This window comes from Eleutherodactylus coqui, chromosome 5 (genome assembly GCF_035609145.1).
Source record: "Eleutherodactylus coqui strain aEleCoq1 chromosome 5, aEleCoq1.hap1, whole genome shotgun sequence".
Lineage (NCBI taxonomy): Eukaryota > Metazoa > Chordata > Amphibia > Anura > Eleutherodactylidae > Eleutherodactylus > Eleutherodactylus coqui.
Genome location: NC_089841.1, coordinates 225,322,762 through 225,347,342, shown reverse-complemented (window position 1 = coordinate 225,347,342; position 24,581 = coordinate 225,322,762). Strand labels below are relative to the sequence as shown.

Genomic DNA, 24,581 nt, shown 5'->3' with positions numbered 1-24,581 from the left:
GCACTGCCAGTCTTCCTGGAGCAACTGTTGTCAGTCACCATGGCACAGGAGCACCTCTAGCCCCGGCTCTGTCATATACAGAAGGAGAAAAGACATTGAATAGCTGGAAAAAAAGAGCTTTTTTGTTTTTCTTTTTTTCTTGACTGTTGGCACCCCTGCCCCAAATTCGGCTTTCGAGGGAGACGCCCCCATACAAGCCGGGCCGGGACACTACTTGGACTTACAGATACTTAACTGCACCCACTATATGCTTGCTTGAGACTGTGGTTACTCTAGGAGCTGAATAGGAGCCCAGGAATGAGGATGGTATGTATCATCTGCTGTTAGGCATTGCTTTAATCTCATAGATCAGAACCTCTCAAACGGCTTCTGTCCAAATCTCACTAGTCAATCCATGGTGGTGTCAAACACTACCACACAATGCCACCATGTAGAACCCATATTGCCTCCAGCAGAGCCGCATAAATGTCCCTATGCAACGCGCATACTACTAGCTCCTAAATGTATCTAATACTGCAGCGCAACAGAAAAATATTGCTGTAGCAGCACCAAACAAGTACCACAGAGCGGCACAAAATATTGCCCAATAATGCCAAATACCACAGTGCAGCACAAAGTATTGCCTCAAATGTCAAAAGAATACCACATACGTGACACCCCCACCTTCCCTCCTACCCCACCACTGGTGGTGGCAGCAGTCACAGCATTTTACCCCCACCCTCCATTCCACCTCTTCCCCCACTGGTGGCAGCAGCAGTATTTTACTCTCCTCCTACCCCTCCCCCACTGGTGGCAATAATGGCATTCTACACTCTTTCTCACCCTCTCCCACTGGCAGCAGTATTTTACCCCCTGACATTGGTGGCATTCCACTCTTTCCTCAGCCGTGTGTGGTGTTGCAGATGGAGGAAGAGCTCTATAGGATCCTCTTGCCTCTTCTGCAATCTTCCCTTTAACTGTATGGTGAAGGACCTGTGCTGGTCATGTGACTGAAGTCATCATAGAGCCTTCTTCCATGCTTGCCTCGATAACTGCACTGATGATACTGGGCTGCTTCATTGGATCTATAAAGTGGAGGAGATTCCGTGAATAGAAGAACTTACAGCTTCATTATACAATAGATGTGACTCCTGGTATTGTACCTTGGCCTTCTGGGTTAGTTTCCAACACACGCAAGATCAATATTGAGAAACTGATTGGCTCCAACTAAAGACAACAGTCTAAACAATAGTGTTGGCCTCCGCTATGGGGGTGTGTGCCTGTCGGGGCCCCAGCCCTTAGGGAGGAATGAAAAAAAAAAATAAAAAAAAATAAATATATATATATATATATATATATATATATATATATATATATATATATATATATATATATATATATATATATATATATATATATATATATATATATATTTATTCCTGCAATGCAGTCTCCATGTCGGGAGGGTCGCACCTTCCCACACTCTTCTGTCCCACGATTTGTATTCGTTATAAACTGAACTGTTTACTCCGTTTATTCCCCACTGGAAAGCTTGTTTAAAAGGGGAAGAAAGCTTTTAAATAAAGAATTTATAAATGGTAATGTGTGAGCGCTGAAGCACGTCCTGCCGCTGCTGTTTATTGCTGGCTTATGTGCAGCTGACTGAATCGGAGTTTCTTTTTTGCATTTGACTTGTAACATTTTCACTGCATCGAAAGAAGAAATGGACTCTGGCATGTGGCAAAGGGCCACTCGGATAAATACATTCTGTCCTTGTAATCTTCCAGTTCATGTATTTACCCTTATTTTGGCTATTAGAAGAAAATACTATTGGATGTTTGTTTTTTGTTTTTAATTGGTTTTATTGAGCAAAAAAAGGAAAAACATGAAAAAACATGTATCCAATGCTCAAGCATATCCAGTGCATATTGAGATACAGTGAATAGAAAAGGCCCCTGAATATACAGTGCTCTGCTAACAAATGTCTCTTGGATGTTTTATCTTGGTTACAATGTTACATAGGTGTCCTTATGTTATGTAATGATTGTCATTAACGTGGCTCTCAACGCCAATATTGGTGATACATTGCTAGGCTATGCCTCCAATGTCTGATCGGTAAGGATTTCACCAGTGTCCGTTGCTAAGAAAACTCCATGCCATTTAGACTTCTGTTCTGCGTCTTCAGGTGGCCGCATGGTCAATCAGTCTAGTCAACTTCTTAGCGGCTTAATAAATGTCAAGGACCTGTAGTGGGGTCACCCAAACCATATACTGGTCTGTAAGACTTGGAAAAACCGGGAACTCTAGCTTATATGTCAAACAAAATTTGCATAGCAAAGTTGCAAAATTGGAGCAAGCCTTTCTTGTGCGAAAATCTAGTGACTTTAAACCCGCATATGCAGGCTTTTTCTTTTTGTTGGGAGTGGGGTAAGACCGCTGAATCTGTAAGGCTGCCCTAACCTTACAGACTTGGGGCATAATTTACTCCAGACCCTTGCATAAGTTATAACAGAAATCTATTCCAGCTCACGGTTGGCATAAACTTCTTTTCAGTCGTACAGACCGCCTGAGATGCTCTTAGTATAAGACATTAAGCACACTGTTCTAATAAATTGTGCCCATAGTGTTTGGCTAAAGGTAAAATCTTTTTTTTTTTTTCCTTAACTTTTTTCCATGAACATGGAATCCTTCCAGGATGAAAACATGATCAACTTTATCAAAGGCGGACTCAAAATCAGGACAAGTTACCAAATATACAAGTAAGGATGTGTTGTTTTTTTCTTCTTTTTCACAAAATGAACTTAAGGACAGGAAATAGAGGAAAATTAATTTGTATTGTTGACTTTTTTTTTTTCTCCTAGTATTTAAATGGTAATAAATTCCTTGATATTTCTATCCTAAGAGAATGCCATCAAGTTCTTGCATCAATGACCAAAAACAAGTGCTCGAATGACACTCAACACCAATTTGAAGGCGGAGTAAAACTAGGCATAGGTGCCTTTAATTTGGTAAGCATTTTAACAGCCTTTTAGAATATAGTTTATTTGTAGCAATGTCCCTATTGATCATATTCTACAAATTGGGCCTTTTCTTTTGGTTTTCCAACTTGCAAAGTTTAGATAGATTATGTTGAAACACCCTTGTAGCACTAGACTATGATCCTGTTTTTGGTGTGACAAGCACTGCCTTCATCTTAATGAATACACCACAACACAATCCATTTTCATGAATCAACTTTTGCAAACCATATGAATTTGCATTACCATTCTTGTCAACTAGGGGCGCATTGTTTTTCATACAGCCATACGTAATCATAGAAAATGGCAGTTAGGATTTTACACGAGTGCAGCCTAGTCGAGCCGGCATCTTGTGACAAATCTTTTCCTGTAGTGTCACTGTTTAGTTAAAGGGGTTTTACCACCAGAGACATTTATTCCTTATCCACAGAGCAAAGAGAATAAATGTCTGACTGCTGGGGTCCCCAGTGATCCCAGTAACGGCACCCTTGAATGCCCCATGAGATTGGAGCAGTGTTGCACATGCTTAACCATAGCTCCCTTCATCGAGATGGGAATCGATGCACTGGAATATCTCCCTCTGCCTCATAGAAGTGATAGGAGCACATGGGGCATTCATCAGTGCCATTTTTGGAATCGCTGGAGGTCCCAACACTCCCCATGCGATCAGGCAGTTATCCCCTATCCAATTGGCGATCTGTCAGTGAAGCTAAAATGATGGCTTAGCTGCGATCTGTTCTCTCCATCACTTATCAGCTAATCTATGACCATAATAAAGCTAATAAAAATGTGCCGAAAAGGGATAAGGGCTGAAAACTACGCCATCAGTCCAGCCTTTCTTATGGATCTCCAATTGCAACTTGGGGTCTTTTCACACTGGATGCTTCTCAGGTGCTTAATAGCCCGACGGCTGTTGCACAGATTATTGTTCCTGTGCTTTCACACAAGCTATAATCGCTCTCTGAATGGAGGTGGCGCGCGCTCTTCCTCGTCTGGTTGTCCTCCTCCATTCATTGTAAACAGGCAGTTTTCTGGATGAATGACAACTTGTTCACACAGTCCAATTATCGTTGAAATATTGCTAGTTTATTCGGCATTCAATCGTTGGCCCTGTTTAAGCTGAACGATTAGCGTTCAGTTTCGCACGATCAATCCATAATCCTTCTAAGGGCCCTTAGGCCTCATGTCCACGGGGAAAATCAGGCCCGCTACGGATTCTCCATGAAGAATCCGTAGCGGGTCCGATCTGCCCCGCGGACATGAGTGCTGAAAATAAGAATAAATCAGAATAAACTCACCTCCCACCCGCTCCGGATACTTCCTTCGCTGCGGTGTCATCTTCTCTGCGTCACGGCCGGATCTTCTTTCTTCGGCCCGGCGGATGCGCAGGATGACGTCGGTGACGTGCCCCGCGCATGCGCCGGGCCGAAGCAAAATGATCCGGCCGCGACTGAGAGAAGATGGCGCCGCGGCGAAGAGAAGAACCGGAGCGGTGAGTAAAATCTGATTTTTGTCTCCCGCGGATCCGGACGGCTTCCATAGGCTTCAATAGAAGCCCGCGGGAGCCGTCCCCGCGAGAGACCCGCATGAAAAGGGAGCATGGTCCGGATTTTTTCATGCTCCATTTTTAAAAAAAATCACTTTTATTGACCATCCGCGGGTATTTATCTACCCGCGGGTGGTCAATGCATCCCTATGGGGTGCGGATCCGCGGGCAGGAGAAGAGTTAAAATCCGCTGCAGATTTTAATTCTTCTTTTGCCCGTGGACATGAGGCCTTAGACTGCAGTGTCTATATACAGTGATGTGTAGAAGCTGCAGAAGACAAACTGCAAACGTTTTAAATAAACCCTATTGCAAAAATGGTCAGCCTAAAATACATGCATTAAAGTGAAAAAAGAGCCCCTATGGTGTCCGTAGCATTTAATGTTCAGAGATCAAAGGGCCCAATGTCCGCGTTCTTTATTCTAAATATTCAGAAATATGTTTGCACTGCAGATTCTTTTATTTCCAGATCTAATTTTTTTTTTTTTTTGCCTTCACAATACTTCACATTAATAAATCTCTCAAATGCCGGATCTGAGGCCAGCCATAGGTTATGGGATTTGTCAGACTTTGAAGTGAAAGCCACAGATTTGTTTTTCTGTCTCTTTAGAGACTGCTTTTGCAGTAGAGCTTTCTAAACGCCCATTTAGTACGTCTCTGATTCTCTTAGGCACCCCCTAGCCGTAACTGCAAGTCGCCCCCCAGAGACTGAAGTAAAGTGGTTAAAAAAAAATAAAAATCCTGCGGTTATATAACCTCTCATTCGTTAACATTGCATATCTGGTTATGAAATAATATTACAGGATCTGTGGGCATGCAATTCCTTTTTAATCCCCCACATAAGCTTGTAATAATATTTCTATCATATTCTCATGGAAGCTAAAATCATATGAAAATAGGACAATATTAGGGCCTCCAGCATAAAATGTTATGTTCTCTGCTCTGAATGTTGATCTTAGATTATATTTTGCCTTTTTTGTTTTTTTTTTCAGATGCTTTCTCTCTTACCTTCAAGGATTCTCAGGTTGCTAGAATTCATTGGGTTTTCCGGAAACAGGGTGATTGGAATTTTTATATACCTTTTAATTATCTTTTTATGTTCTGATTTGACTAGGAGTGTGGGGACAAAGCTACAGAGGCTAATGAGTTACCACGTTGTCACATTGTATAGCATGGGAGGCTTTGTAGAAAATGGGACAGCTGGTAAGAAGAGGATTTCCCAAAAGTATATTAAATACTGTGTATTTATGTACAAGTAGATAGGTACTGGTTATCCAGATACTGCCATACAATGCCCTATAGAACCACATTTAGGCCACTCTCACACGTGTTCAAAAATCGCGGCCTTTTTGAAGGCCTGTCACAGAGCGTCTGAGGCAGGTTGGGATATGTACATAGAGTAGCATGTACATGGATGGAACCTTGTATGAGCAGTACTCGTACTGTTCTTTCCTCTGAGATCAACACTTGAACCGAATATCCGACCAGGAATACCATTTTTTGTTTCTTTCAATCCAAGTAGGTTTAAATTTCCGTACTGCTTAATTCCTTAAAGGGTCAGTCTTTTGAAAACCTTTTCTCGTCTTTGCACCCATCTCTCTGACATCCTATCTGACATCTCCTATGTATATTGCAGTCCCTTCCATGCAGTGCTGCTGCCTCCCTGACACTTATCAGACACCTTCTTGACTTACATTTTCTCACTGCTTCCTCTTCCTGTTTGCCAGGATGCATCACATGACCAGCCAGAGCCAGTACACAAACTGCCTCCTTTTGGAGCCTTTTTATTAGAAATTTGGAGCTTTGACCACTATCAAGTTAATTAAATAAATTAAAAAAAAAACTAATAGGTGAAAATTTATCACAGAACCAAAGTTTAATGCTACTCACAATTTTGTTTTGCTTATAGCACTCAACTGTGCAAAGTTTGCTTTCTCATTAATTTAGTTTGTTACTGCAAAGTGTAATTACAGGGAATTTTTTTTTTTTTTTTTAAGTATAGACTTCTTCATTATTACTTCATCCTTAACTTAATGTTACTGGAATATCCCTTTATCCTCTATCTGCAGAATAGTGGATAACTAGCTAGCTGATCGGTGGGCGTTTGACAACTGGGACCCCCACTGATCATCAGAACGTCAATCCAGAGTTCCCCGAGAGACTGGCAGAATGAATGTAGCGGCAGCGTGTATGCTCAGTCACCGCTCCATTCATTTCAGTGAGACCATCGGAGATTGCCGAGCACTTGATCTCGGCTATTTTCCGCGCTATCATTGAAACAAAATGTAGAGGCGACCTAGTTTGCATACTGCCGCTCCATTCATTTGGTTTGCTTCAGGGAGCTCAAGACCCCTGTTCCGCAGATTGATGGCGATTCCAGTGGTCTGAGTCCCATCAATTAGCTAGTTATCCCCATCCTGAAGATGGGTAGTAATCAACTTAGGCTAATTTCACATTGGCAAGTGTAATATCTGGCTGTGAATCCCGGGCCCGATATCGCACTCGCCAACATGCGATTTTATGTCAAAACTGCCCCGCATTATTTTGGGAAAGTAGTGAGTGAGTGGCGAAAGTTCACAGAGTTTCTCCCATTGTTTTCAATGGGGAGACCTCGCATCGCTAGCCCCATTGAAAACCACGGGAGATGCGATGTGGGGGCACGCCCAAAGATGGGACGTAATGCTATTTGTTTGCCGCTAAAACATCGCTCGTATGTAATTACCCCATTCAAAAGAATGGGGTTCATATTTTTGTGAGACTTTCTCGCCCGCGTGAAGCCGGCCTTACTGTTACTGGAATAGTCCTTTTTAATGACGTTAAGCTGAATAGCGAATATGTTGTGATTTTATTTAATATAAATTTATAGCCCTTATTAACGTTATATTTTGCATATTGTATGTGACAATCACAAACCTACAGACAGATTCTGGATGGGTCTGAGTCTAGTCCATCAGATAATCGGATTTCTGCACAGCTAGTGTACATGTGAAGCATCTTAATTGCCACAAGCCGTACAGAACATTTCTGCATGGTAACAAACGCCTGTGATAAGGATTTCATTCTGTTTTCACAGAATCTGGGCCTCTTACAGCTGAGAGAAGGCGCTTCGGGGAGCAGTCTAAGAGCCATCCTGTGCGTCCTCACACTGCTCTTCTATCATACATATGTCTCATTGATACTTGGTAAGCTTTCCCAGTGTATGTGCCCAAATATTGCCCAACACTACTTTATTAAAGGCTATGCATAAGGGAAGATTTGCATTTTAATTACATCTACAAGAAATCTAGAACTATTAGTGAAAATAAAGCTGTGGCGGCTTTTTGAATTAATGCATAAAATGCCATCCCCTTTGGCATAAATAAAACCTCCATTGCCATGGCTTAGTATGTAGCTTGCTGTTCATTCCTGCCCCCCACCGCCCAAACACTTTATTAATAAACACTTTTAGATGGTAAGTGAGGAACTCAAAAGCCATTGTTACAAGGCTTGTATAAAGAGTCTGACTTTGGCTTGAAGGAATGCTGCCTTCCAATAGGTGGCACTGTCTAGGTATTATTCCATCTCCCTTATTTGCATATTACCCAGAGGAGCATGAAGGGCCTTTTGAGTCTCCTCACTAACAGTCTAGGTGTTCTCCCCCACCCCCCACCCCCCTTCCCATCCCAGGCCTCTCACTAGCAAAGCCAGATTCCTGCCTTAGACTGATGAAGGGCAAATACCCGGAAACAGCTGTCTGTACATAGTCTGGCTTTGCTTTTCATTCCCAGTCATTGTTACAAGGCTTGTATAAAGAGTCTGACTTTGGCTTGAAGGAATGCTGCCTTTCAATAGGTGGCGCTGTGGATGTATTATTCCATCTCCCTTATTTTCCTTATGTATGTCACTGTTAAACTTTGTACTTGTCTCTCAGCCCTCATGTTGCTATTCGTTTGTAGAAAGGTGTGTTGCTGACTTGACATGTGCCACATAAAAGGCAAATAAACATGCTTTGTACTCGTACACATGTTTACACATGACTTCAGCCTTGATTTTTGTAAATACACTGATCACTGCTAGGGGTGTACTTTGTTAATAGAGAAATTTGCTTCCCTAAATAAATCCGTATTCATCACAAACTCTAGTAACCTTTTATTTCCAAAAATATTGACAATTTTGGGTGGTGTATTGAAATTAATGAGCAGTAGTATAATAGAATACGGTTATTATATTTTTGTCCCATTATATAACCAACCAGTGTCCTGGCTGCCTATGTACTTAAAAAAAAAATTGCTAATGTTAGGACCTTTTTAAAAAAACGTAATTAGCATCATATACCATAGATGTGTGCCACCTCTATGATCCAGAATGCAAGGCTGCTAGTAAGTAGTGGCTCTGGAAAAGGCAGGCAATTTAGCAGCAGGCAACTGTAATGCCCCTATCCCCTGTTACGGAAAACTCATGACTCCTGTACTGAACCTTTTGTGTTAACCCCTTAACAACCAACAACATGCACGTATGTCATTGGTCGCCATGGGGGGTGAAGGGTTGTAATGGAGAAGGCTCCATACTCAGCGGGTGCTGATATTGTGAAACCTCTGACACCCGCTGGCAATGGCTACATTGTAAATGGCCATGAGTGGATCTAGCTTTAATACGTACGGCTCTTTTACACGGGCTGAGAATCTCACAATTCTCATTTGCCCGAGCCAGCTAGTGATATCAACAGCTCATTCGCGCTTGGGCAGCCCATTTTGACCGCACGATGCTCGTGGAGAATTGTGCCATCCTCGGACACTTATTATTTAGTGTCTAACATTTCTATGCGAAACCCTGCACGATAAATGCACGAGCCGTTGCGGTTTCACCATTCTCACTTATTGTTCGGTCATTTGCCCATGTTTAAACGGAACAATTTTTCATTCGTTTTAATGATTTTCAGAACAATAATCGTACAGGCTAGCGGGGCGTTATATACTGCAGTCAATGCTGAGCATCATTAGCCAGGCCCCCTTCCATTGCCCCCTTGTGGGGCACAAAGGGGTTGCCATGGAAGCTCTTGGCATAGTGAAGGCTCCCCAGACTGCCATGTGTTCCAGTCTGCTGTTAAGCCATGCCTGTGGCAAGGCTTAATAGGCTACCATTGAAAAGTACCAATGCTTATTGTCAGAATATGGTGACAAAAAGCATTTTTTTAAAGTCCTCTTTGCTCTTTAATAGCAATAAGAGAAAACAAAAATTATATAACCTTGGTATTGCTGTGACCATACCGACTCCTAAAAAAAAACAAAAAACGACTAAATATATCATTTGCACTGCAATAGAAATTTTGTAAAAAAAAAAAAGGCAATTGTGCTACTTTATTTAATTTTCGCCCCCCACTCAAGAGTTCTGCAATACATTTATATGGTACATTACAAGGTGCTAGTAAATACAACTCATCCTGCAAAAAAAGCCCTCATTTGGTTGTTGACAAGAAAAAAAAATTATGGTCCTTGGACTGCAAGAATAAAAATAAATGAAAAAATAAATTTTCTGTGACAAGACAATGCCTTTTAATTTAAAAGGGGTTTACCAGGCAAACTATTGATGACATCTCCTCTCCAGGTTCAGTAGTGGGAACCTGCCGCATAGGATCTCCGGTGGTCATCTGATCGCCCAGCTGTCTCAGTGCAGTGGTCTAAACATTCTTCATAGTACATGAGGAAAAAAAAAGGTTTTGTATCGTGTTAGCCAGTAAAGTGTGATTGTTCTCAGTAAGAGAAACCAGGTAATCTTGTAGATATGAAAACTTTTAATGGCTAACAAAAATATATGATGTTGCAGCTAGCTTTCAGGTTCCCCTTATTGACCCTTCATCAGGCTCAAAAAGCAGGTTTGGATGGGACACAAATATAGCATACAAATGCAGAGGGGAGTGGGAACACCCCTCATGATCTAAATGTTCACAAGAAAAATGGGACTTAAAATAAGACCAGACAATCTGAGATAAGAGATAAATACTTAAAGGGGTTGTCCCGAGAAAGCGAGTGGGGTTCAGCACTTCTGTATGGCCATATTAATGCACTTTGTAATATACATCGTGCATTAATTATGAGCCATACAGAAGTTATTCACTTACCTGCTCTGTTGCTGGCGTCCTCGTCTCCATGGTGCCGTCTAATCTCCTGATTAGACGCGCTTGCGCAGAAGGGTCTTCTCCCTTCTCTTGGGTCTCGGCACAAGCGGCAATCTGGCTCCGCCCCCTTCTACGCGTCATCGCGTAGCTCCACCCCGTCACGTGTGCCGATTCCAGCCAATCAGGAGGCTGGAATCGGCAATGGACCGCACAGAGCCCACGGTGCACCATGGGAGAAGACCCGCAGTGCATCGTGGGTGCAGATCCCGGCGGCCATCTTGGTAAGGTAAGTAAGAAGTCGCCGCAGAGCGGGGATTCGGGTAAGTACTAAACTTTTTTTTTTTTTTTTTTTTTTTAACCCATCCCTTGTGTTTGTCTCGCGCCGAACGGGGGGCCTATTGAAAAAAAAAAAAAAGCCGTTTCAGCGTGGGACAACCCCTTTAATCAGTCCACTGAGCTGAGGAATGTGACCGTTTAATGTCTGTATCTCTACTTTACAAGCTGCACATAGGTGATGGAAACACTACCTCTGCAGCAACACCTATTGGATAGCAGCATTCTTACAATCAATTTCTGAATTTTTATGAAAAAACAAACAATGATTGGGAAGACAACACCATCTTGACCTCCTTCAGACCTTTCATATTATCCACTTATCCAAAATTCCCAGGCTGAGGTTCATTCTATTCTTGAGGGTCTCAAACATGGCTATAAGCTTATACTCTTAAAATCTTCTGTGACGCTGTGATTTGACGCTGCCCTTAGTACATGAACAATCACACAATAGTACATGGCACCAGAAGTAGTTTGGCTGTCTTCACTCCCATGGAAATGAATGGGAGCTGAAGCCAGCTACTACTACTACTAATAATAATAATCTTTATTTGTATAGCGCCAACATATTCCGCAGCGCTTACATAGACAGGGGGGAATACAGAAAGACAAAATACAAACATTACAGAACCACGGTTACATATAGTAATCAGTTGATGGAAACAATAGGGGTGAGGGTCCTGCTCCAACGAGCTTACATACTACAGATAATGGGGTGATACAGAGGGTAAAGGGGCTGGAGATGTGCACAGTATGGCTAGGTGGAGAGTGGAAATGAATGGGAGCTGAAGCCAGCTACTAATAATAATAATAATAATAATCTTTATTTGTATAGCGCCAACATATTCCGCAGCGCTTACATAGACAGGGGGGAATACAGAAAGACAAAATACAAACATTACAGAACCACGGTTACATATAGTAATCAGTTGATGGAAACAATAGGGGTGCGGGTCCTGCTGCAACGAGCTTACATACTACAAGTAATGGGGTGATACAGAAGGTAAAGGGGCTGGAGATGTGCACAGTATGGCGAGGTGGAGCTACTACACTTCTGACACTTCCACCTCTGACATCGTGATCAAGTGCGAAAGTGTAATAGCAGTTCCAGCTTCCATTTATTTCAATGGCCGTAAAGCCAGCTAGGGCACTTTCAGTGCTGTCTACTACGGCACACATCCAGCCTGCTGCACTGTCAGCCAGCCTGGCAATCGTGTGATTACCAGGGATCCCATGCAGCGGGTCCCCGGTGATCAACTATTGATGACCTATCCTGAGAATAGGTCATCAATTGCTTTTACCTGGAAAAGCCTTCTGTCTACTAAGTCAATTCTAGTTCTTATTAGTAAACAATACTGAGATGATCTTTTGAAATGTTTTATAGTTAATCCTAAATCTACAACTTTTTTTAGGTACCGGAGAAGGTAATCTTGAAGAAGCAGATGTGCTCATTGAACCCTACCTCCAGAAATTCCCAAATGTACGTAACAATGAGCTAAACCTGCGAGAATACCTAATATAAATTACCCAAACAACTGTCTAATTGAAATACTCCTCTATTCTCAGGGCTCTATAATTCTCTTTTATGCTGCCCGGATAGATGTACTTAAAGGCAACTTTGAACAGGTAAGTTTTTGTATTTTTTTTGTTTTGTCAATTTCCGGGGTGGTTATCTTTTTTTTTTTTTTTTTTTTTTTTTTTTTAAGGGAATGTGAAGAAGTTGTGTGGGTTTTTTTTTTTTGCAAGAGATACCAAATTTTTCTCGATTCGGAGATGACCACAGGCAAGGTACAGCGACAGCTTATAAACTCAACACATCAAGTGGATATAATGATTGAATGTTGGTTCTCCATTTGAATGCCTTATTACAATTTACATTTAGATGTAATAGCAGTCCCTTTTGAAAGCAGGTTGTGGATGGATGTTCTAGCCTGTTCTGCTGGTTCCTACTTAGAACCACCAGGCACTGTGTGGACTGCTGAGCAGCACACCCTGTAACATTCCAGCTGGGCCTTTCATTTTGGAAGACTTCGTCTTGCTCTACTCTAGGCTAATGTTAAATGTCAGGTGTAAAAACGATATTTTTCTATGTATAACTTGCTCTCTGATTCATTGCGCAGGCACAAGATACCTTCAGGCAATGCATTGTTGCCCAGCAGGAATGGAAACAGATTCATCACCTGTGTTACTGGGAGCTGATGTGGAGTCATTCCTTTCAACAGGATTGGCTAAAAGCCTACCATTATGCCGACCTGCTATGCAAGGAAAGCAAGTGGTCAAAGGTGCTTAACCTCCTCTTAGTATTTAAACTGTTTTATTATGTAACCCTTTCAGCGACATGGTTATAAAGTTTTTTTTGTTTGTTTTTTGTTATGCATGTTGATATTTTATGGCCTTTTTTTCTGGTGCTGGACTTCACCCATGCTTGCATTAGTTTTTCAAATCCCTTTTTATTTTCTTTTGTGAGCCAAAACCAGGAGCGGGTCCAGAATATGGAAGAAATTTAAGTCTTTCCATTCTACTTTTCTCTCTGTAAGCTCTACTCTTGGTTTTGGCTCATAAAATACTGATGAAAAATAGGTCCGTGTGGAAGACCCCGTAACATACAAAAAGTGAAAAAAAATAATTTCTAGTTCTCTATTTTTAAAAATAATGTGCATTAGCAATAAAGTGAATACAGGAATGAGTTCTCCATTGTGATTATCATGTTTTGACACAATTTGTATGGTCTCAGACGACACAGTGGCCATGGTGATGTTTATGTTGGTATGGGTATTTTCACAACTTTTTTTTTTTTTTTTAATACTTCTTTTTGCATATATTTAAGGGCTGTTTCAGATGACCGTATATTGGCCGGGTATTTATGCCGGCCGATATACGGCGTCTGTCTGCAGGGGGAGGAGGCTGAAAGAGCCAGGGCAGTGCTCTGAGCTCCTGCCCCCTCTCTGCATCCTCTCCACCCACTCTCCGCCCCTCTGCACTATTTTCAATGAGGGGAGGCTGGACAGGGCGGAGCTAATTCCCAAAATCTTAGCCCCGCCCCGCCTCCTTTTATTGCAAATAGTGCAGAGGGGGTGGAGAGGAAGCAGAGGGGGCAGGAGCTCAGAGCTCCAGCCTCCTCCCCCTGCAGACAGACCCGGCCGATATACGTTCGCCTGAAACAGCCCTAATACCTATGCCACGTCTTACAAGACCTTAGGGGGCATTCACAATGTCCCTTTTTTTTTTTTTTTTTTTTTTTTATGAAGTTTTACAACGTAACTGGAAGAACTCAGGGGGTATTTTGTGGCTCATCTAATTACATTACTAGCAGCAAAGAAAAATAAAACAATTTGCATCCCCTTCAGTCTTTCACATAAAACAAAAATGACATTTGGCATAAGTTTTTATATATAGATAGATTTTTTTTTTTTTAAGCAAAAAATTATTCACCCGTACAATGTAACAGTCTAAAAGGTAGAACTTTGTTTGGACATTCGGGCCTTTAAAGACCTAGGCGATACCTTTTATTCACTCTGAAAATGAATTGTTTTCTATCCTAAAGATGTGACTGTCTGCTTAAACACAATTTGGCTAACAGTAGTCATGCTTGGCTTTTATGGGAACTCCATATATACTCTATAGGGAGCTCATTTGGTATGCAGTTGTGAGTAACAGGTCATTAGAGGCACAATGACCAGTTCTTAACATTTTCTGAAGTGCATGCTAATAACATGACCAAGTACACAAAATGCAGCATTCACTCTGTCCTGCTATAACAAAAGGTTGACACAATCCATACTGTTAATGAAAAAGGCAGGCAGTGATCTATGTTTTGGTATCAATATATTAACAGTATACCCTTAATTCTACAGTTCTGTACATAATAACAAAAACAAGTATAATAAACATGAACTAAATGAGTGCCAAACTGGGACAGAGGGAGAAAGAACCCTGCCTACAGGACCTATGATTCACAGTAGTGTTCTACAGTAACATTACCTTCTATGTTGTCTCATAAGTTCATAAAATGAAATTCTATTAATGTCTGTCTCCATTATGATTTTAGGCAACCTATGTATTTCAAAAAGCTGCAATCTTGAGCATGCTTCCAGAGGAGGCTGTGAGGTCCACTGGAGAAGATATAGTGGCCTTGTTCAGGTGAGACGGGGTCTCAAATTTCTTAAAAGGGGTTGTCCCGCGAAACAAAGTGGGGTTATACACTTCTGTATGGCCATATTAATGCACTTTGTAATGTACATTGTGCATTAATTATGAGCCATACAGAAGTTATTCACTTGCCTGTTCCGTTGCTAGCGTCCCTGTCTCCATGGTGCCGTCTAATCTTCAGCGTCTAATCGCCCGATTAGACGTGCTTGCGCAGTCCGGTCTTCTCCCTTCTGAATGGGGCCGCTCGTGCCGGAGAGCGGCTCCTCGTAGCTCCGCCCCGTCACGTGTGCCGATTCCAGCCAATCAGGAGGCTGGAATCGGCAATGGACCGCACAGAAGACCTGCGGTCCACCGAGGGTGAAGATCCCGGCGGCCATCTTCACAAGGTAAGTAAGAAGTCACCGGAGCGCGGGGATTCGGGTATGTACTACCCGTTTTTTTTTGTTTTTTTTTATCCCTGCATTGGGTTTGTCTCGCGCCGAACGGGGGGGCTATTGAAGAAAAAAAAATACGTTTCGGCGCGGGACAACCCCTTTAAGTTAAAGAGTGCCTAAACTTTTTTCATAAATGAGTAGTGCAAACTTTGCTAGATATCTTGAAGGGAAATGCTTCTTTTAAACACTTCTGAGCCGCTACTTCCTCTTCCACCCTCCCGTTCTGACCACTGTCTGCATGTACCGATAAGATTCCTACTCGATAGATCAGGTTACAGCTGTAGCCCATAGAAGTCTGTCTCTCCCTCTTTCTTCACCATCGACCTTTCACTTAAGTGACTAGCATATAGTTCTCACTTTCTTGCAGTTGGTAAATGCATGGGTGGCCACAGCTCCCCCCACAGCTGATGGATTTTTGCTTTCTGAAGCCCGACCTGCAGGGATGAGCTATTTGTTTCTTATAAAGATTTTTTTTTCTTAAACTGAAACCGTCCAATCTTCCGAGATTAGCAGACTGTTGGTATTAACTGCCATCATATTATTTCACTAGAGGTTATTGTAACTCATTTATCTGGAACGTTATCGATAATCGCTATGAAACCTCTTATCTGCACAGTGATGGCACCGGGTTCCACTTGAGGTTAGGAATTGTAAGACAGATATAGACTTTTGAACTCTTATCTTTGTTTTGAACGGTCTTGGCACTAAAGCTGCTTTTTTGCTCTTTGTAATTGATACAACTTGAAAATTTAGATAACGGAATGTATTTGTTTCCGTCAGATAACCCTTTATTTGTGTAAGTACGGTTTTATAAATTCTGGAATACTGGCTCTATGTTGGGTGCAGTATGTAGTTCCTAGAGGATCACCTGTAAAGCTATTTTATATATACTTAAAGGACTGGTTATCTCTCTTTAAATGTAAAACGAAGCACCCCATGTGTAGGGTGTTAAGGCCGGCTGCACACGAGCGTGATGGGCTCCGCCACGGAATATTCTGCGGCGAAGTCCGTCACGGCGCCCCCCAGAGACCCCATACTTACCAGCGGATCCGGCTTCTTTGCTCCCGCATGACGCTTCCCCGCCCACCGCCGGCGCGTCACATGACACGGGAAAGCTGTGTTACAGCGGGAGATGGCGTGAACGGACGGCTTCCATTGACTGCAATGGAAGCCGTCAGCGCGTACACCCGTGGCAAATAGAGCATGCCGCGGGTGAGATCGGGTGATTTCACGGTGCGGAATTCCACCGTGGAATTCCGCACCGTGTGCCCTGAGCTATTAGGTTCAATAGAATCTAATAGCTGCGGGCAACGCAGCGGATTTTCGCCGCAAATTACGTGGCGGAAATCCGTTCGTGGGAAGGACGCCTAATAGTAATAAACCCAACATAGGATTTGAACCTGATGCGGTTGTACAGGCTGTACCACACACTGATAAGCGTGACCGCTGCTGCCTATTCCGTGGATATGTAGAAGAGAGTGAAAAGCAGAGGGTCAGGGATTGCTGCTACAAGGTAGGCAGACTGATCCAAAGGCAAGCAGGGTCATTTTAAAAGACTTGGAGTTGGACAGTGCGTTTCATTCCCAGAATGGCTCCTCCTCAGGCCAGTTACAATGCGGTTTAACTAGATGCAGCGAGTGACTGACTGCATCCGGTCACCTAATCACTCAAGCGAAACACAAATAAGTTTATAGACTAAAATGCAGCAATAGCTGCATAAGAATAAACCAAAAAGAATCAATGAATTTAAGATTTAATTATTTGGCTTATTTGTCATGCCAGTTAAAGGAGAGCGGTGGAGGGGGGGGGGGGGGGGAGGGGGGTATGAAATCATCCACCACAAACGAAATAACAAGTAAACGGACGTCGCCAACAGCCTTCCCTTCACAATACAATAATGCTAAAAATTCTTAAAAGCACATAAAATCTCAGAAATGTCAAGTGACCATCCCACAGATGAAATAAAAACATTATGGTATATAAAGCTCCCATCAGACAGCCCTAATATTTCATAGACCTTTATAATAGAGCCTTTAAAAATGGATCGCGCTGACACAGGGCAGGCAAATGGATCCCAAGGTGAGCAGGGAGCATTGCCTGTATTACATAACTGTTAAATTAGTGTAATAGAATAAAACACCAGAGATGAAGTCCTATGTAAATAAAACGTTATTTAGTAAGGACTATTAAACAGGATAAAGAGAAGAGATTAAAAGAAACAGATCTTATCAAATCTAGTTTAACCCTTCAAGGACCAGGCTGTTTTCTACCTTAAGGACCGGACACTTTTTAGGGATTTTACCCATGTGGTGGTTTTACTGCCCTATTATTTATTTTATTTAATTTATTTAATTTTTATTTATTTTATTTATTTATTTGTTCCTTTTAGCTATCAAAATTATTTTTGCTGTGTTTTTTTGTTTTTTTTTTGCCAACGAGTGCTGGTTTGACAGCACAAGCAGCAATTCTTCCCACATGAATGTATTAGTAAAGGGAGCATGATGATAGGTAAGATGGCTGTAGTATTACGTAGCCGGCTAGGCGCCAGTACATTCTGCAGGGTAATAGATCTTCTAAATGGCTTTTGGAAGGTTCTCTTTCAGGAGTGGATCAGATTGTAATACAGGCCAATATTTAACTAAAATTCTTTTTACAGAGTTAAGTGCTTAAATTCTGCATGTGTGTCTGACAGTTAGGCCGGCTGCACACGGCCGTGACTGGGAGCCCGTCACAGCGCCCCCCAGAGACCCCAATACTTACCTGCGGATCCGGCGTCTTCCGTCCCGCATGACGCTTCGGCGTGCATGCGCAATAGTGCGCGTGATGCGTCGCAGCGTCATGTGACGCGGCTGGCGGGGAAGCCGTTTTACGCTATCTTCCGCTGTGCTACAGCGGAAGATAGCGTGACAGACGGCTTCCATTGACTGCAATGGAAGCCATCCGTGCGTGCACCCGCGGCAAATAGAGTATGCCGCGGGTGAGGTCGGGTGATTTCACGGTGCGGAATTCCGCGATGGAATTCCACACCGTGAGCATTGAGCTATTGGGTTCAATTGAACCTAATAGCTGCGGGCAACGCGGCGGAAATCCGTCCGTGGGAAGGAGGCCTTAAAGGGGTTGTCCCGAGGCAGCAAGTGGGGTTATACACTTCTGTATGGCCATAATAATGCACTTTGTAATGTACATTGTGCATTAATTATGAGCCATACAGAAGTTATAAAAAGTTTTTTACTTACCTGCTCCGTTGCTGGCGTCCTCGTTCCCATGGAGCCGACTAATTTTTGGCCTCCGATGGCCAAATTAGCCGCGCTTGCGCAGTCCGGGTCTTCAGCAGTCTTCTATGGAGCCGCTCGTGCCAGAGAGCGGCTCCGTGTAGCTCCGCCCCGTCACGTGCCGATTCCAGCCAATCAGGAGGCTGGAATCGGCAGTGGACCGCACAGAAGAGCTGCGGTCCACGAAGGTAGAAGATCCCGGCGGCCATCTTCAGCGGTAAGTATTGAAGTCACCGGACCGCCGGGATTCAGGTAAGCGCTGTGCGGGTGGTTTTTTTAACCCCTGCATCGGGGTTGTCTCGCGCCGAACGGGGGGGGGGTTTAAAAAAAAAAAAACCCGTTTCGGCGCGGGACATCTCCTTTAATAGGCAGTGGTTTTGTTTGTAAACATTCCTCTTAGGCTAAGTTTGTAGCTATTTCCGTAGGGAACTGTCAACCAGGGTTTTTCGGTATTTGTTATGTCGGAAACCGTTCTGGATTATTCTGGATTGTTGTGAAGTGTGACTCTTCTGAGCAGTTTCTACATATATGCTTGAATTGGCTAAATGGAATATTCCTTAGCTTTGGATGATGGGGTGTGCATAGTAAATAACTGTTCACATTTTTAAAATGGGTAAAGGTCTGTATTATTCCATCTTGGTCTATAATTCGAAATCTGAATCACCTATTTGGTGAGCCAAGGATTTGTGAGTAAAAGAAAACCAGAAGGTGTTCTCATTAATCCAGCTGACCGCAGGAAGAATAGGTCATCGCTTTTTATGGCTTTGATTCATAAATTATTTTACTGCTACATTTTTGTGTGGGATATGAGATTCAAAATAGTCCCTATATAGGCTAGCATAGGGGGGGGAGCATTTGTGTATCTAATGATTAAAGTAATCTATAACTGTTGAGCCTTTATCATATGGGATATTGGTATACAGTTAAAAAGCAGAAGGAAAATGAAATAGATGTGTTTGGTTTTTTTTGTTTGTTTTTTTTAAAATTCAGGAATGAGTTGCAGAGTCTTTGAAACATAATGGTAACCCATTTTTGCAAATGTAGATACAGTAAACCCTTGAGTAGCATTGCTCTTAAATAACACTGTTTTCCGCTCCATGACCCCGACGCCGCTCAGTGAGCCAGTGCGCAGCTGATGCCGGTCACTTCCTGCTTCTCCTACATCAGCGCGCCTACTCCTCCCCCTCCCCCTCCCCTCTCCACAGTGCACAGTGCGGCTAAACGTTGCTGTGTCTGCCTCCTGACACAGTACAGCAGCTGAATCCCCAAAGTGCCGGCAGAACGCTGCCTGCCTCCTGAATCCCCACTGTACTGCAAAATGTAAGTACTGTACAGATAAGTACAGTAAAGAAACGTTTGCAAATAAATACTGCAGTCCTATGTCAAAGCACAGATAACAGTAATACATACTGCTAATGATCTCCCTGCAGTCCTATGTCAAACCACAGATAACAGTAATACGTACTGCTATAATAATGTCCCTGCAGTCCTATGTCAAAGCACAGATAACACAATGATACATACTGCTATAATGATGTCCCTGCAGTCCTATGTCAAAGCACTGTATGCTAAATGTCCAAAAACCTGTTAAATGTTAATTCATTCTTTAAAGTTATGTTTTATATTCATTCAGTATTGTTTTTGTTATTAAAGACCAGAGTTATTCTCTATTAGATGGGGTTTGGTGTGTTTTTTGGAACGTCTAGAACCAATTAATTGGATTTACATTAATTCCTATGGAAATAATGTCCCCAACTAACATTGATTTCTACTAAAGTCCATTGCTTCCGTACGGATTAATGACGTTAGTTGTGGTTCTACTGTATATGAAATGTGATAAGTTGCTGGTCATAGTTATTACCCAAAATGATGGGGCATCCAGGTTGGTTAGTTGTGCTTTTGTGCACTTTAGGTAAATGATAAGAAGGGAGTTGTAGGCTTTGTAATTGAGAGGAGCTGTTTGTTTGTTTTTTTTTCTTTTTTTTTGTTTAAAAGACCCTTTGGAAGCCTCATTAATGAGATTATCATAGGCTTCCTTGTAATTCATCAAGGGATTGATTTGATAGAATACGATAATTATCTGTTCGGATATGAAAAGCTTCAGCAAAGTAATCACTCCGGTTCTGGATCACAATACCAGCACCCTTATCAGCTGGACGGATTATCATACGGGTGTTCGGAGGTAGAGATTTGATTGTGAATCTCATGTACAGTCAAGTTTTTAGGGGCATTAATGGGTAATTGAATGAAACTAAATTCATCACTTCCTAAGGCTGAGGTCAGACTAATGTGTGTTTTTTTTTTTTTTTTTTTTGCAGACCTATGTGCTCGCATAAGCGGAAAACGCGTGAACGGGCAAAGTTTCATATGTGTAGCGCATGAAACTTTGCCCGTTCACTGGAGCAGCTGCTCCACGAAGGTCATGTCATCACTGAACACTGTGACCGCGCTGTCTGTGTTCAGTGATGATGAGAATCCCCTGTCACAGCTGTGGCAAAGGAGTACGATGCTTTCAAATATAAGCCCTACCCCAAAAATCATCCATAGCTGCAAGAAAAAAAAAATCATAACTCGCCTAGAAGCGCTGTCTGGCTCTTCTCAGTTGTCCACGGCAGTCGTCTTCTGTATTTCTTCTATGTGGGGATTGACAAATTCCCACCTACTTAAAGCGCTGCATCTGATTGGCTGAGTACTGTGACCAATCGGAGGTAGAGCTCAACTGCTCTGGTAGGGGATTCTTTCATCCCCGTGGGGCGTCCCATCATCACTGAACACTGTGACAGTGCTGTCGCAGTGTTCATTGATGAGGGGATTCCCCGTGGGGATTAACAGAACCCTCGGGGAACCCCCCTCATCCCCGCAGGGACTAAGGAGTTTACAGCAGGCCATTAAAAAGGTGCTTCTAGCACCTTTTAAATGCCCTCCTGTAAGCAGCGGGGAATTGATTGGCAGCGCAGGAGGACCATTTACACCGGACCATTACCTCTCAAAATTCAAACTAACAAAATTTGAGTGATAATCGTCCTGTGTAAATGCAAAAAAATAGTTTACTATTCATTTGATGTTTTTATGCTGACAGAAAGTCAGCGATAACGAGAAGTTAAGGATTGCAGGGTTTTCACTGAGGGTAAATGCTCATCTCTTTACATAGATCATGAGCTTCTTGCTCAACGCTTTACATTCTAGCAGTGAACTCTACATGTCTAAATGCTCTTCAAGCGTGGACGATCTTGGTGGGGACGTCAGCACTTGTAAAAGTAATGTCCCATTCAAACGGGATGAGTTGTCACAACTACACAAGTGCTGTTTACACTGAATGATCATTGTTTACAATTTTATTCAGCTTGATCGATCATTTAGTGTAAATTGCAGCCGTTCAGTACTGAACATCCGCTGTGTTAAGTAAATGGAGAGGGGCTGAGGAGAGCGAGGAGTGAAATCTCTTCCAACTGCTTCCCGGCCCCCTCTGTCAGAGAGCCAGTGATACTCCTGTGTAACAGCACGGGGGTGAGGATACACTGGGGTGAATGTTGGGCATTGTTTGCCTGACATTCGTCCCATGTAAATGGGCCTTAAAAGGAGTTCTAAAGGTGCACTGAATGTTTTAAAAAATCTGCACCATTAGCAAAATGTTGCTGTACAGTATATGTATTCCAGCCGTAAGATGATTTATATCAGACTTGCACGAAATATATTATGTATTATTCCATTTTGATTGACTTGTAAATTCATCTGAACTCCTTATTGGTAAATCTCACCACTGTGTTACATTGGGCTCCTGTTGACCTCGTCCAAAAATATAATCTTTATTTCAGGCAAGTAGAAGGTTTGAAACAAAGAATTGCTGGAAAGTCAATACCAACAGAAAAATTTGCTGTTCGGAAGTCTCGAAGATATTCAACTTCTTCTAACCCGGTTAAACTGGTCCTGCCAGCCTTGGTAAGACTGACCTTCTGAACATTACTGCATCAGATGCATCGAAAGAATATTAATGTACCTTGGACTTCACAATAGTATGCTACTCTGTAGATAAAATACAGGCTTATTTCCACTGACAGCAATGTTGGTGAAATTAAAGGGGTTTTCAGCGCAAATACTATTGATTGCAAATCCTCAAGATAAACTATTGATGGCTTATCGCTGGCAGTGCAGCCGGGCAGTCATTGGGTCGGAGTTGGAAGTGTAAACGGGGCTTAGCTGCCATTGAGGATAGGCCATCAGTAGTATTTGCCTGGTAAAACCCCTTTTTGAAGTCCCTTACTGCTTTACTGTAATAAGAACAATTGTTATAATACCAGCGTTTAATGGATTCGCTGTTTTATGAGCATACAGAAATATTAGAAAAACTATACAAAGGTAAACCTTTATAACACAGAACGGTCAGCAATGTCCCATTACAATCCAGACTGTACCATTGAATGCAATAGTCATCATGCCCAGCTTACTAAACAGCAGTTTAATCCTTTTGGGCCAGATCATCATAGAGGCCATTTCTAGCCATGACTTCCCTTCCCAAAATAGTGTGTCCCAGTCATCAGCTCAAAAATGCTATTAAAACCATGTCATGATTAGGATGTGTTTTATTTATGGTCACTCTTTGGCGTATTAATGTGCATCTTCAATTTTATAAACAACTTTCCGTAAATCGCTATTCACAGCAAATCTAAACATTTTTATATGTAGAATATATAATATGCGATTTACAGAACAATTACTGCTTATGAGGCTCCTTTACCACCCTCCCCCTGCGCCTCTAAGTATTCGCTCACGCAATTCGCTGATGAAATCTGCTTCACTAAGCGAGCAATTTAGTTGCCAATAGCAGTTTATGGGGACGGCGAGCAGACGGGAGCAGAAGCAGGAGATTAGCTGCTATGTCGTCCCTTGTATACACCATGTGGGAAGAAGAGGAGACCCTGATCCACCATCTTTCTGTGGCCCACCCTCAGAAACGGCTGCATGGAGGACATTATACAGCAGTACAGAGCAGTGTAACACTGAATCCAGCACTGGAATGAGAGAAAACTTAGAGCTGCTTTCAACAGTAGCGTTTGTGTCTCTGTAGGTCTCTCACTGAGCAGCTGCTTCTTTTTACCCCGCTTCATAGATTTACAGGGGCAACTTTTATCTGATCTCTTATTGAACTTGAAAAACTGTACCCTCTTTGGAGATTTAGTTAAGTGAAATCAGTAAGTGAACAATTGAGGGGTAGTGATGTAGTCTAATAAGTTGAGAAAGAGTAACATAGCATGTTAGGCTAAAGGGAGCTAATGTCCATCTAGTCCAGCCTGTGTTCACCCCCCTTGATCTAGAGAGGCAAAAAAAACCCTAATGAGGCAGAAGCAAATTGCTATTATGAAGGCGGGAAGGATTTTTTTTTCCCCCCCAAATGGGATAGTCAGAATAATCCCTGGATTAATATTTTGATAGTTCATACCTGACTACAAGACCTGGATCAACAATCCTGCTGGTTTAGTGTTTATATCCTGTAATATCATCACGCTCTAGAAATGCATCTAGTCCCCTCCTAAATTCCTTTTTTCTTAAATTTTATTTATTGTCATCACCACTTCATCGGGCAGATGGTTCCACAGTCTCGCTGCTCTTACAGTAAAGAACCCCTTTCTATATTGGTGATGAAACCTTTGTTCCTCTAGATGTAGAGGATGCCCTCTTGTTCCAGTCGCAGTCCTGGGTGTAAACAGATCATGCGAGAGATCCTTGTATTGTCCCCTAAAGTATTTATACATAGTTATTTG

The 24,581-nt window shown here is 42.4% G+C and overlaps 1 protein-coding gene across 1 annotated transcript in view; it reads left to right on the top strand.

Moving 5' to 3' along the window:
* TTC39B (tetratricopeptide repeat domain 39B) overlaps positions 1 to 24,581 on the top strand; it is an 83,100-nt gene that overhangs the window by 54,404 nt on the left and 4,115 nt on the right. The window contains exons 7-15 of the mRNA XM_066604282.1: positions 2,674 to 2,738; positions 2,882 to 2,987; positions 5,533 to 5,598; positions 7,614 to 7,722; positions 12,380 to 12,447; positions 12,534 to 12,593; positions 13,088 to 13,249; positions 15,016 to 15,107; positions 22,638 to 22,761. Coding sequence (XP_066460379.1) covers positions 2,674 to 2,738; positions 2,882 to 2,987; positions 5,533 to 5,598; positions 7,614 to 7,722; positions 12,380 to 12,447; positions 12,534 to 12,593; positions 13,088 to 13,249; positions 15,016 to 15,107; positions 22,638 to 22,761 — 852 coding nt within the window. The remainder of the gene's footprint in view (positions 1 to 2,673; positions 2,739 to 2,881; positions 2,988 to 5,532; positions 5,599 to 7,613; positions 7,723 to 12,379; positions 12,448 to 12,533; positions 12,594 to 13,087; positions 13,250 to 15,015; positions 15,108 to 22,637; positions 22,762 to 24,581) is intronic.